Source organism: Callorhinus ursinus, unplaced genomic scaffold, assembly GCF_003265705.2.
Source record: "Callorhinus ursinus isolate GAN/ISIS: 27379988/994484 unplaced genomic scaffold, GSC_fseal_2.0 scaffold39, whole genome shotgun sequence".
Classification (NCBI taxonomy): Eukaryota; Metazoa; Chordata; class Mammalia; order Carnivora; family Otariidae; genus Callorhinus; species Callorhinus ursinus.
In genome coordinates this window covers 22,483,693-22,496,322 of record NW_027397101.1, presented here as the reverse complement: position 1 = coordinate 22,496,322, position 12,630 = coordinate 22,483,693, and the positions used below count along the sequence as shown (strand labels likewise).

Genomic DNA, 12,630 nt, shown 5'->3' with positions numbered 1-12,630 from the left:
GGTAAACAATGTGTCAGGTGTTGAGGATGCAAAGTTAAATAGATAACACCCTAGCTTATTTAAGTATGTGGAAAATAAGAGTATTCCATCAACAACTGGCTAAAAGACTTTGAATGCTCTCATCTATGATCAGGTGACAAGGATAAAGCAAAAACACTCATGTGGAAAAAAACACAAAAAATTCAACAACTGTTACAATTCAATTTCAACATGCTTAGAAAATACAGGCCAAGTGTGAGAAGGACCAAGATCCTTTCCCTCAATGAGCTCGCAGAACATACACATAGCCCTCTTAAGATACAACACAACTGAGTAATATTAAAAGAGCTGGGGATGTCAAGAAGGAGGTCATGAATTTGGACTCCAGAAGGCTGAGAACATTTGGCTGGGTCTTGAAGAATGAGTAGGTCAGGCAAAGGAGACAAAAGAGCATTGTGAGCAAAAGCAAAGATTCAGGGAGAGACTTGGAGAGTTTGCATCCTGTTAAATTTATAGGTGTGTTTGGAATATAGAGGCCTGGACAGGCGCGGAAGAAAAGCCAACAGCAAACTGTGGCTTGCGATTTTAAAAACGGTGATCATGTCTCCACTCCAAGCCTCCATAAAGCAGCACGTTATCATCAGGAGAATGTTTATAGCCCTAATAGTATCCCTTCCTCTTCCCTCTACAGCAGCTGCTGAAGAGAAAGTCCAGCTATTAGTGTTAATGAATAAGATTTACACACGTGAGCGAATAGTAGAGCGAGTGCTCGTGTATTAGAGTCAGGGCGATTCTCAGTAAGTATCACTGTGAGCTGAAAGAAGAGAACTCTCAGATATCAGTACATCCTGCCCTGTCCCCATGCCCATCCAGAACCCAATCATTGCTCTATAGGAGCAAACCACAACGGAAAGTAAAAGGCTATTAGAAAATTTGGGCCACATTCTGTCCTACCAGGGGAGAGGCAAAAAGTTCCTTCTCTTAATGCAACTCAGTTACCTCCTTTAAGTTTGAAAGTTTTAGACAAGCAATTAGGAATTCGGAAGCTGTAGATATGGTCAATTTGCCTATAGGCTAGCTTCTGCTGCGCCCTCAAACCAGGAATTACAGTGCTTGTATTTTTGCTGCTAGGACATTTAACAACACACGGTTAGATGCATCCCTGCTTTTGCAGATGAAACGACTGGCTCTCGCCTGCATTTATATACTATCTTTCTCCGTGGAGACATAAGATGTTTCACCAGTTTTACTGCTTTAATGCTCATTCAATCCCCATCAAATTCATAGCTGGGAAAGTAATACTACATTTTACTGGAGGCAATACTCAAGCACCAAAAGAGAAAATGTCTAACCAACGTGGGCCCAGAACCCAGCCACTAACCAGATGTTGACAATACTTTTACATTATCATGACAGAAACAGTGAGATGGACAAAGCAGACTGAGGTCTGTGTAGCAGGGGGAACAGGGATGCAGCGTGAGAGACCTGCAGTCTTCCAACTGAAGGTAGCAGTGGAGGGGACCACGCAGGATACATCAAGAGCCATTTTGCCAAGGAAAATGGCCTAAGGTGCCACATATTAAAAAATCAAGTCTTAGGTCTTACAGATCCCAGAATTTTCAGGCATTTGAGGAGATTTCCCACCTTGGATTGTCCCAGATGTAACAACATGCTGTATAAAATGCTAAATTAAAGAATATGATAAGAAAAAAGGATTCCTTGCTCAAATGTGTCAGAGGAGCAGTAGGTTAAACAGAACTAGTTCCTTTTCTGCAGGATTTCTCAGGACGTTTAACAACTGATATAGTCAGAAAACTCAAAGGGGACGCCTGGGTGGCACAGTTGGTTGAGCATCTGCCTTCGGCTCAGGTCATGATCTCGGGGTCCTGGGATTGAGTCTCGCATCGGGCTCCCTGCCCAGTGGGGAGCCTGCTTCTCCCTCTCCCTCTGCCTGCCGCTGTGCCTACTTGTGCCCCCTCTCTCTCTCTGATAGATCAATAAAATCTTAAAAAAAAAATTTTTAAAGAAAACTCAAAGAGGAAAAAAATCATACAGTATTTCCAAAACTTATTTTGCACTCCCCTCTCACAGTCCAGAAGAATAAACTAATAGCTACATCTCTGCCTGACAGAATGGTGAAGTTCAAGGGGAGAAGTTTAAACCCAGATACTTCATCAGGAGGTGAGATTATCTGCACAAACAGTAGTCCCACATTTACCACTTCGCGTTTATTTAAGAGAAACAAGGGCGCCTGGGTGGCTCAGTGGGTTAAGCGTCTGCCTTCAGCTCAGGTCATGATCCCAGCGTCCTGGGATCGAGTCCCGCGTCTGGCTCCTTACTCTGCAGGGAGTCCGCTTCTCCCTCTGCCCCTCCTCCCACACGGTCTCTCACTCTCTCTCTCTCAAATAAATAAATAAAATCTTTAAAAAAATAAAGAAGAGAAACAAGGCTGAACTCATTACCTTTTGGTGCTCGTCTCTGTAGGACTCCTGCTGTACCATTTCCAAAAGGTTCAAAGCCAACTGTTGTCTCGAGGGACCTTCTTCATCCATGGATATACAGTCTTCCAAGGCAGTAGAAGACAGTATCTGCAGAACTGGCATCACTAGCACCAAGGATGACCTTGGGATTTTCTGACCCTCAGCAACAGAGAGGAGCTTCAAAGCTATTCATCAAAACATCAATTCACATTTAAAAAACCACTACCACAATCCAACCAAAAGCTACTTTGTTTAAGAGTGATATGCAAAAAGTTTTCTTACCCCTTTACAACTGGGTCAGACACATAACTAAGACAATGGATCTTACCCTTTTAGAAAGGAACATAAAAACTATTATCTAAAACAAGCTGTTAATGTATGTTCCTGATAACTTTAGGATACTCTTAGAGAAAATACATACCATAAAGTATAAACCAACTCTTTAAGTAAATATGGCTTTCTTTAAAATACTATTCAGCTGGGGCACCTGAGTAACTCAGTCAGTTGAGCATCCAACTCTTGGTTTTGGCTCAGGTCATGATTTTAGGGTCCTGAGATCAAGCCCCACATCAGGCTCCACGCTCAGTGTGGGATCTCCCTGAGATTCTCTCCCTCTCCCTCTGCCCTTCCCCTCCTACCCCTCCCACACACACACACACTTACATGCTCTTTCTCTCTCTCTCTCAAAAAAAAAAAAATAATAATCTTTTAAAATAAATAAAATACAATTCAACTTTTGTCCTTATATTGTCAGGTCCTTCCACTGCCTTCAACAGAGCCAAGAGACCTGAGCTCCTGATCAGTGGATTTTAAGACCAATGTGCATGCTTCCCTTAAAAACCCAGTTGAGAATTATATTGAGATGCATTAGTAAATGAGGTGAAGCAGGGATGTCCTTCACGGTAATTGCTAAAGAGCAAATCAGGAAAAGTCTCAGAGTCCATAACCAGCAACAATAAAACCCATTTTCATAAATGATTCTTTTTTTAACATGGACACTCAACTTACACATCAGAAATATACACACCTATGTGCGATACCTTACTCACATAAATAATCTCCCCAGACCATTAACAGAATGAGTTAAAGCAGAAATATATTTTTCACAATTATCAGATGAATCTTAATTTACCGAAAGATGTTATTCACAGGCTTCTGAGCTAGATTATCAATCGATTTCCCCACAACACCAAAAAAAGTCTATAAGTCTGAAGTCATGTCAGTGAGTTGCCAATATTTTCTTTTCATCATTTGGAAATCAAACCTGAACATGGTATGAAGTACAAACACCTGTTACTTTAACACTGCTAACTGACCTTTTCTGCCAAAATATTAGTCTTTTTTTTTAATTGAGTTTTAAAAATACGGAACGCTTCATGAATGTGCATGTATCTTTGTACAGGGGGCATGCAAATGTTTTCTGTGTCATTCCAACTGAAATGTTAGTCTTAATCCATAATTGTCCCTGAGAGATTATGAAAATCCATTATCTTTAATAAAACAGGAAATGTACACATTTCTGTCTTCTTTATTAGAAATCTTCCAGGCATTTTTATAAATTGCTATTTACAATCAAGGCTAGTGTTAATAATTAAGAAGCATAATACTGTATTAATGCTGTGCATCTGTCAAATTTGAAATCATCAATACCTTCTTGGTTATCCTATTTGAACACTCTTTCCCAATATACTAAACAGTGGATCTTCCCTACTTTTCAACATAACATACTGGATGACAGAAATGCTCTATGACTAGATTGTAGTAATGGTTGCACAACTTTGTAAATTCATTTTTTTAAAAAACCACTTTATTGTACACTTAAAAATGGTAAATTTTATGGTAAGTAAACTATACCTCAATAAAGCTGTTTATTTTTTTATTTTATTTTTTTTTAAGATTTTATTTATTTATTTGAGAGAGAGAGAGAATGAGAGATAGAGAGCATGAGAAGGAAGAGGGTCAGAGGGAGAAGCAGACTCCCCGCCGAGCAGGGAGCCCGATGCGGGACTCGATCCCGGGACTCCAAGATCATGACCTGAGCCGAAGGCAGTCGCTTAACCGACTGAGCCACCCAGGCGCCCTTATTTTATTTTTTTAAAAGATTTTTATTTATTTATTTGACAGAGACAGCGAGAGAGGGAACACAAGCAGGGAGAGTGTGAGAAGGAGAAGCAGGCTTCCCGCCGAGCGGTGAGCCTGACGCGGGGCTCAATCCCAGGACCCCAGGACTATGACCTGACCTGAGCCGAAGGCAGACGCCCAACTACCGAGCCACCCAGGCGCCCCTCCATAAAGCTGTTTAGAAAGGAAAACAAAACTCTGGCCGTCAGTGGATGGAACTGGAGGCTATTATGCTAAGCAAAATAAGTCAATCAGAGGAAGACAATTATCATTTGATCTCACTGATATGTGAATTTAAGAAACAAATCAGAGGATCGTAGGGAAAGAGAGGAAAAAATAAAACAAGACGAAATCAGAGAGGGAGACAAACCATGAGAGACTCTTAATCATAGGAAACAAAGTGAGGGTTGCTGGAGGGGAGGGGGGTGGGAGGGATGGGGTGGCTGGGGGATGGACATTACGGAGGGCTTGTGATGTAATGAGCACTGGGTGTTATATAAGACTGATGAATCCCTGGCCTCTACCTTAGAAACCAGTAATACATTATATGTTAATTAATTGAATTTAAATTAAAAAATAGAAGAGAAAAATAAAGAAAAAAAAAACAACCTATGGCTGTCGGAAGTACCAGCCCTGGCAAATTATACCTCTGGGAAGATGCCATGTGCACCACTAGGAGAACAATAACATCAACAAAAAAGGCAAAAGCAGTTCAGAAAGAGCCTCAGGAGGAGGGCACAAATGAGCGCGAAGCCAACAGACAAAAAGAGTGCAGGAAGCCAAGGGCCCCCTCTGCACGCTACAGCCATTCTCAAGGCAGACTGTAAGTGGAAAAGGAATTCACCCTCAAAATCATGTTGAATTAAAATGCCCACAACGAGTTACACAATCAGTATCTACCTCTTTAAGCACTTTAAAATGAGAGTGGGGATGTACTGACAGATGGCACCATGCAACATAACTTATTTTAATTTTTTTATTAACATATAATGTATTATTTTAGGGGTACAGGTCTATGATTCATCAGTCTTACACAATTCACAGCGCTCACCATAACACATACCCTCCCCAGTGTCCTTCCCCCAGCCACCCCATCCCTCCCACCCCCCTCCACTCCACCAACCCTGTTTGTTTCCTGAGATTAAGAGTCTCTTGGGGCGCCTGGGTGGCTCAGTCGTTAAGCATCTGCCTTCGGCTCAGGTCACGATCCCAGGGTCCTGGGATCAAGCCCCGCATCAGGCTCCCTGTTCAGCGGGAAGCCTGCTTCTCCCTCTCCCACTCCCCCTGCTTGTGTTCCCTCTCTCGCTGTCAAATAAGTAAATAAAATCTTAAAAAAAAAAAAAAAAAAAAAAAAGAATCTCTTATGGTTTGTCTCCCTCTCTGGTTTCGTCTTGTTTTATTTTTCCCTCCCTTCCCCTATGATCCTCTGCCTTGTTTCTCAAATTCCACATATCAGTGAGATCATATGATAATTGTCTTTCTCTGATGGACTTATTTCGCTTAGCATGATACCCTCTAGTTCCATCCACATTGTTACAAATGGCAAGATTTCATTTTTTTTTTGATGGCACCATGCAACATAATTTAGACAGATCCTCCATTACTATATAGATGTTACCCAGAGTAAAGAGATGCAACATTAACATAAAAGCTGCATTTTAAAGGTGTGACTTGGTTGCCATCGGCCAGACCTATCAACTTGATTTTATACCATATTTTTAAATGGAACATTTTTACCCGCCTTTAGTCCCATTCCTCCCTCTTAGGACAGCCGAGATACTTGGTAAATTATGGTATATGGAACCTTTTCACAAAACACCTTGTCGGTAAGAAAAACAAAGTTCTATTTCAGAATGATTAGGAAAATTCTAGAACAAAAACTCAAAGTATACAGGACTTTCTAGCATAGCATAACATGTAGCTCAAGAGACTCCTGCCAACACTTATGTTCTATTTACATTTTACTCTTGTGAGGCTATTTTTATTTACCTAGACTTAGGATTGGTTTCTGCTGACTTGCTGGAGTCTGTAGCAGTAGTAAAGCTATTCCAATTGTGACCGGTTCAACAGGAAAATCCTAAAACAAAAACAAGAAAGGAGTTGAAGAAGTTCCCAGAGCCATGGCTTTTTAATAACATGTATCCAGGAAGAGTATATTTAACATGAAAGATCATCAACCTACTGTACAAAGTTATTTACAATAAGCCAGCTCTGCTCCAGGAAGGATGGTGACTCCACAGCAATCACACATAAATTCAAAATGTTATCCTATCTGGTCAAAGAGCAGGGGCTATACACCAAATTAATTTAAAGAGAAAATGCCTGGACACACGGGTGGCTCAGTTGGTTGAGTGACTGCCTTCGGCTCAGGTCATGGTCCCAGGGTCCTGGGATCAAGCCCTGCACCGGGCTCTCTGTTCCACGGGGAGTCTGCTTCTCCCTCTGCCCCTCCCCCTCACTCATTCTCTCTCTCTCTCTCCCCCTCCCTCTCTCAAATAAATAAAATCTTTAAAAAGAAAAATAATTAAAAAGAAAGAGAATATGCCTTAATAGAACAAACAGACTGACAAGTATTCAAAAACAATCTTTCAAATCACTGAAAAACTACCTGAAATACTAAAAGATTACTTCATTTCTGAAAAGTAGATCAACTGTCTAATTACCTAATACAGGCATGATTCATCTATATAACATACATTAAGAACTACACTTAATGATTTTAATAAATCATATTATTTTGGGGTGCCTGGGTGGCTCAGTCAAGTAAGCATCCCACTCTTGGTTTCGGCTCAGATTATGCTATATGGGTGGGGAGGCTGAGCCCCACATTGGGCTCCACCCTCAGTGGGGAGTCTTATTTTCCTCTCCCTCTGCCCCTCCCCACCCTGCTTGCTCAAGCGTGCCCTCTCTCTGAAATAAATAAATCTTTAATAAAAATAAAATAAATAATGTTATTTTAATAAAAGAAACAGTAATACCCAAGGAGGCAGAGATTATTTTTAAATTACAGTAATCTATTAAGCATATTTAAATGTAACAAAGCAATAACCATAGAAACTGAAAATCATTATTTTTCACCAAGTGTATCAATGAAATGAAAAAGTAAAATGGATGTGAACATTAAGTTCTAATAAGTAAATTACAAGAGATACAAGATGTTATTTGAGCCTTCTAAATAAAGAAAACATTAACATATTCTGTAACTAAAGAAGAAAGGTCCAACACACTTTGCTAAAATTACTTCATTGTTAAATTTTACACATGCAACTGCAGAGCAGAAGTATCTATGAATCAGAGGATGGGCAAGAAAAAAAAGAAAGAAACGTTAGGTAGAGCCACATGTTAAAAAAAACACTTGGAGAAAACAAACTAGTCTGACAAACTCAGAAGTTACAATCTTGGAGGTGCTATTAACTCTGGCACAAATAAATATAGATCTACATCTCAGTCTTACCATTTAAAAAATGAAAACAAACTGCAAACTCTTCCCAAGCGCTTGTTTATGGACTTTTAAAAACCAGCAAAAGAAGAAAATTAAATTGTTTTAATGGAATATTTTCTAATTTGTGTCTTTGAGCCTGTACCTGCTCAGTGCTTTGAAATTTAACCGAGAACAACAAAGCAACAGCTATTTGAGGACAATCAATGCATTTTTGAAACCAATACACCTATATATACCACCACACCATTCTTTGCCATGATCTTTTCCTAAATTTCATTTCATATTCTGCATATCCATTTAAAAAAGAAAGAAAATGCAGCAGGTCATTTAAATTTCAAATTTCCTGGCTACCAAGATCAGAGACAAATGAAAGTATGACTTTATACTAAGGCTACACTGGAAAACCTTTTTCACACAAGTTATCACTGCAAGGGCCACAAAGTAGCATTTTGGGGTTCTGATATGCACTAGGAACATGCTAAGTGGATGGAACTTTTTTCTTTTGAGAGAGAGTATGCAGGGGTGGGGCAGAAGGAGAGAGAGAATCTCAAGCAGGCTCCCTGCCCAGCAGAGAGCCTGATGCAAGGCTCAACCTCATGACCTTGAGATCATGAGTGAGCCGAAATTAAGAGTTGGATGCTTAAGTGACTGAGCCACCTAAGGGCCCCTAAGTGGATGGAACTGAAAGGTGGGAAGGCCCAAGTAAAAATGGCATTCTCCAAGAAGGGGGACACTAGTCTGTTCAGAATGGAGCGTGAAAGGAAATGACCTAGAGAGCAAGGCACCAAAATGAAGGAATAGTAGGGTATTATACTAAATAAGCTTAAATTGCTTAGAGTTCTGAGAAGTTTATTGTTTGATTGATTTTTAATGGAGACCAAAGAACGGTAGCACTTCATGAGGCCTTTTAACAAAAGACTGTGTTAAACATCTCATGTGCCACTTGTAATCCTATACATATTGCTACTGTAACTTATGCCTTCTGCCCCAGACCAGTGAAAGACCAGAGGACAGGACATTTAAAGCCCCATAGGCTGAGGCTTGACAAACCGACAAGAGAAGCCCATGCATAAAGGCTTCCCTCCTTCATCCGGATCCTTCTGAAGGGTTCTGAGACATATTTCATAACACTTCTCAGAATATTCTGTAGGATCAAGCAATTGGTTGTTCATAGCACTGGGCAACATTGTAATACTTGTCTTACCTCTCCCATTTCCAGCATTTCACGCTTCTTGTCCCTTTCCCACTTGCTTCCTGGTATCACCCTTGCAAATAAACTCCTGTTGCATAAACCTTGGCTTTTGTGGAAACACTGACTCTGCTCTTGACATTAGGGAAACTCGGGGCTACTTCTGGAGGAACCCAGGCGAATTCAGAGCCTATCTGGAGCAAGGAAGTAAAATACAAAAGAGGAGGGAATGCCTTTACACTGGGCCACAGATGTCACAGGACTTGTAATAGCAGCAAACCTTGGAGTCCACACTTTCTGCCCTCAATTCAAATGAAAGATTATCAGCGCGCACCACCAATGATGCAGGCACTAAGTACTTAGACACACACAGTGAAGAACGGTGAGTGGAACGGAGTCAGGTGATGGCGAGGTCTTCGAGAGCACGGGGTCCCGGCCTTCCCAAAGATGGGCTGTTTAGCTCTTGCTTCCCTTTGACAACTACCCAGTCTCTTCACAATCAATATCATTTTTTGCCTAACTTTCCTGATAAGAGTAAAGAAAAGGACCTTGGGTTATAACCATTCAAATAGGGCTAAAAATAATTCAACCAAGACTAAATCCACTGCAACTAATACAGCATAAGGAATGCATCCATTTTCAGAATGCAAAGAAACATCTCCAATAGAAGAACAGAAAAATAACACAGGGGAAAAGAAAAGTTAATTTAATATTTGAACTGCATATACAGCTGGTAAACTCAGTGATATAGGAAAGATATAGCCCTAGCCTAGGTAATGTCTTTTTTTTAAAGATTTTTTTTATTCATTTATTTGGGGGAGAGAGAGAGAGAGAGATCACGGACGGGGGAAGGAGTAGAGGGAGAAGCGGATTCCCCACTGAGCAGGGAGCCTGATGCGGGACTCGTTCCCAGGACCCTGGGATCATGACCTGAGCTGAAGGAAAACACTTAACCGCCTGAGCCACCCAGGCACCCTTAAAGATTTTTTTTTTAATTTGAGAGAGAGAAATGGAGCAGGGGGAGGGGCAGACTCCTTGCTAAGCAGGGAGCCCCACTCAGGGCTTGATCTGGGATTCCAGGATCATCGTGATCTGAGCTGAAGGCAGACGCTTAACTGACTGAGCCACCCAGGTGCCCCGGTAATAAGAATGTCTTATTCTACTTTATTTTGTTTCAAATTACAGAGTATGTAGCCCTAAAGGAGATGGGTTTGCAAATTAGTTTTCCTAGGCTTTTTTTTCTTTCTTATTTTTTAGTTAAACCTCAGAAACACTGGGCCAGAGGTGGGGGTAGAAAATTACAAAACACAAGTATTTTAACAGTTCTATTCATATTTACTTCCTTCTAAATTGTTAAATAGTAAGCAAAAGGAAGACACTATAAATATGACTTTCACAGACATCACTATTGTTCTAAATTAAAATATTGTTTAATTCCACAGGCCAATACCCCTAATGAACACATGTGCAAATTCAACAAAGTCTTAGCAAACCTAATACAACTATTTATTGAAAGGATAATGTACCATAATCAAGTGGGATTTATTCTTGGGATGCAAAGATGGTTCAACAACTGCAAATCAACATGATACACCACCTTCACAGAACGAAGACTAAAAATCATATGATCACCTCAACAGATGCAGAAAAAGCATCTGACAAAACTCAACAATCATATATGATAAGAACTCTCAACAAGGTGGGTAGAGAGGGAACATACTTCAACATACTATAGAATATGTATGAGAAACCCAAACCTAAAATCATACTCAACGGTGAAAGCTAAAAGCTTTCTCTAAGATTAGAAACAAGACAAGTATGTCACTCTCACTACTTTATTCAACATAGTATAGGAAATCATAGCCACAACAATTAGGCAAGAAAAAGTGACAAAAGACATCCAAATTAAAAAAAGAAAACTGTCACTATTTCCTGATAACACATACTGTATATGGAAAAGCCTAAAGTCTCAACCAAAAAACTATTACAATAAGTGAATTCAGTAAAGTTGCAGGATATAAAAAGCAATCTACACAAATCTGTTGTGTCGGGGCGCATGGGTGGCTCAGTTGTTAAGCATCTGCCTTCGGCTCAGGTCATGATCCCAGGGTCCTGGGATCGAGCCCCGCATTGGGCTCCCTGCTTAGCGGGAAGCCTGCTTCTCTCTCTCCCACTCCCCTTGCTTGTGTTCCCTCTCTCTCTCTCTCTCTCTCTCTCTGTCAATTAAATAAATAAAATCTTGGGGCGCCTGGGTGGCTCAGTCGGTTAAGCAGCTGCCTTCGGCTCAGGTCATGATCCCAGGGTCCTGGGATCAAGCCCCATGTCCGGCTCCCTGCTCAGCAGAGAGCCTGCTTCTCCCTCTCCCTCTGCCTGCCACTCTGCCTACTTGTGCTCTCTATCTCTCTGTCAAATAAATAAATAAAATCTTTAAAATAAATAAATAAATAAATAAATAAATAAAATCTTTAAAAAAAAAAAAAAGATGCCAATGGAATTTTTCACAGAACTAGAACAAATAATCCTAAAATTTGTATGGAACCACAAAAGACCTCAAAGAGCCAAGGTAATCATGAGAAAGAACAAAGCTGGAGGAGGTCTCACACTTCCATATTCCAAATTATACTAAAAAGCTATAGTGATCAAAACTGTATGGTATGGACACAAAAACAGACACAACGATCAACAGAATGGAATAGAGAGCTCAGAGATAAATCCATGCGTACATGGACAATAAATCTTCAACAAAAGCAAGAATATACAACGGGGAAAGGACAGTCTCTCGATAAATGGTGCTGGGGAAACTGGAGAGCTACATGCAAAAGACTGAAACTGGACCACTGCATTACACCATACACAAAAATACAATCAAAATGGATTAAAGCCTTATTATAAGACCTGAAACCATAAAATTCCTAGGAGAAAACATAGGCAGTAAGCAAACCGATGTTGGTCTTAGCATTATTTTTTCAATCTCTCCTCAGACAAGAACAACAAAAGCAAAAACAAACAAGACTGCATCAAAATAAAAAACTTTTGCACAGCAAAGGAAATCATTAACAAAATGAAAAAGCAACCTACAGAATGGGAGAAGATATTTGCTAATGACATATCTGATGAGGGGTTAACATCCAAAATGTAAAAAGAACGATATTCTTACATGTTTTCCATATCTTATCTATAAAATCTTATATATCATATACAGCATATATCAATAGGTATGATTATATACAATAAATATACATCTGATTATATACAATAAATATACTGATTATCATGTTATATACTACTAGAGCTAACAGATTCTATAACAGAGATAACAGATATATAACTACATAATATATATTACTATTATACAGAATAATATATAATACCAATAGACCATTATATAATATATAATATAATATTACCTATAAAGTCCC

The 12,630-nt window shown here is 39.8% G+C and overlaps 1 protein-coding gene and 1 non-coding gene across 6 annotated transcripts in view; both read right to left on the bottom strand.

Annotated features, from left to right (window-relative positions):
* Window positions 1–12,630, bottom strand: part of FOCAD (focadhesin) — a 307,583-nt gene that overhangs the window by 207,440 nt on the left and 87,513 nt on the right. For all 5 annotated transcript variants that reach the window (XM_025887857.2, XM_073880862.1, XM_073880859.1 and 2 more), the window contains 2 exons: window positions 6,570–6,657; window positions 2,442–2,644 (listed from right to left, as the gene is read on the bottom strand). In XM_025887857.2, the coding sequence (XP_025743642.1) occupies window positions 2,442–2,644; window positions 6,570–6,657 (291 nt within the window). The remainder of the gene's footprint in view (window positions 1–2,441; window positions 2,645–6,569; window positions 6,658–12,630) is intronic.
* LOC112836301 (U6 spliceosomal RNA) lies at window positions 3,818–3,923 on the bottom strand. Its single transcript, XR_003211450.1, has one exon. It is a non-coding gene; the product is annotated as a U6 spliceosomal RNA (small nuclear RNA).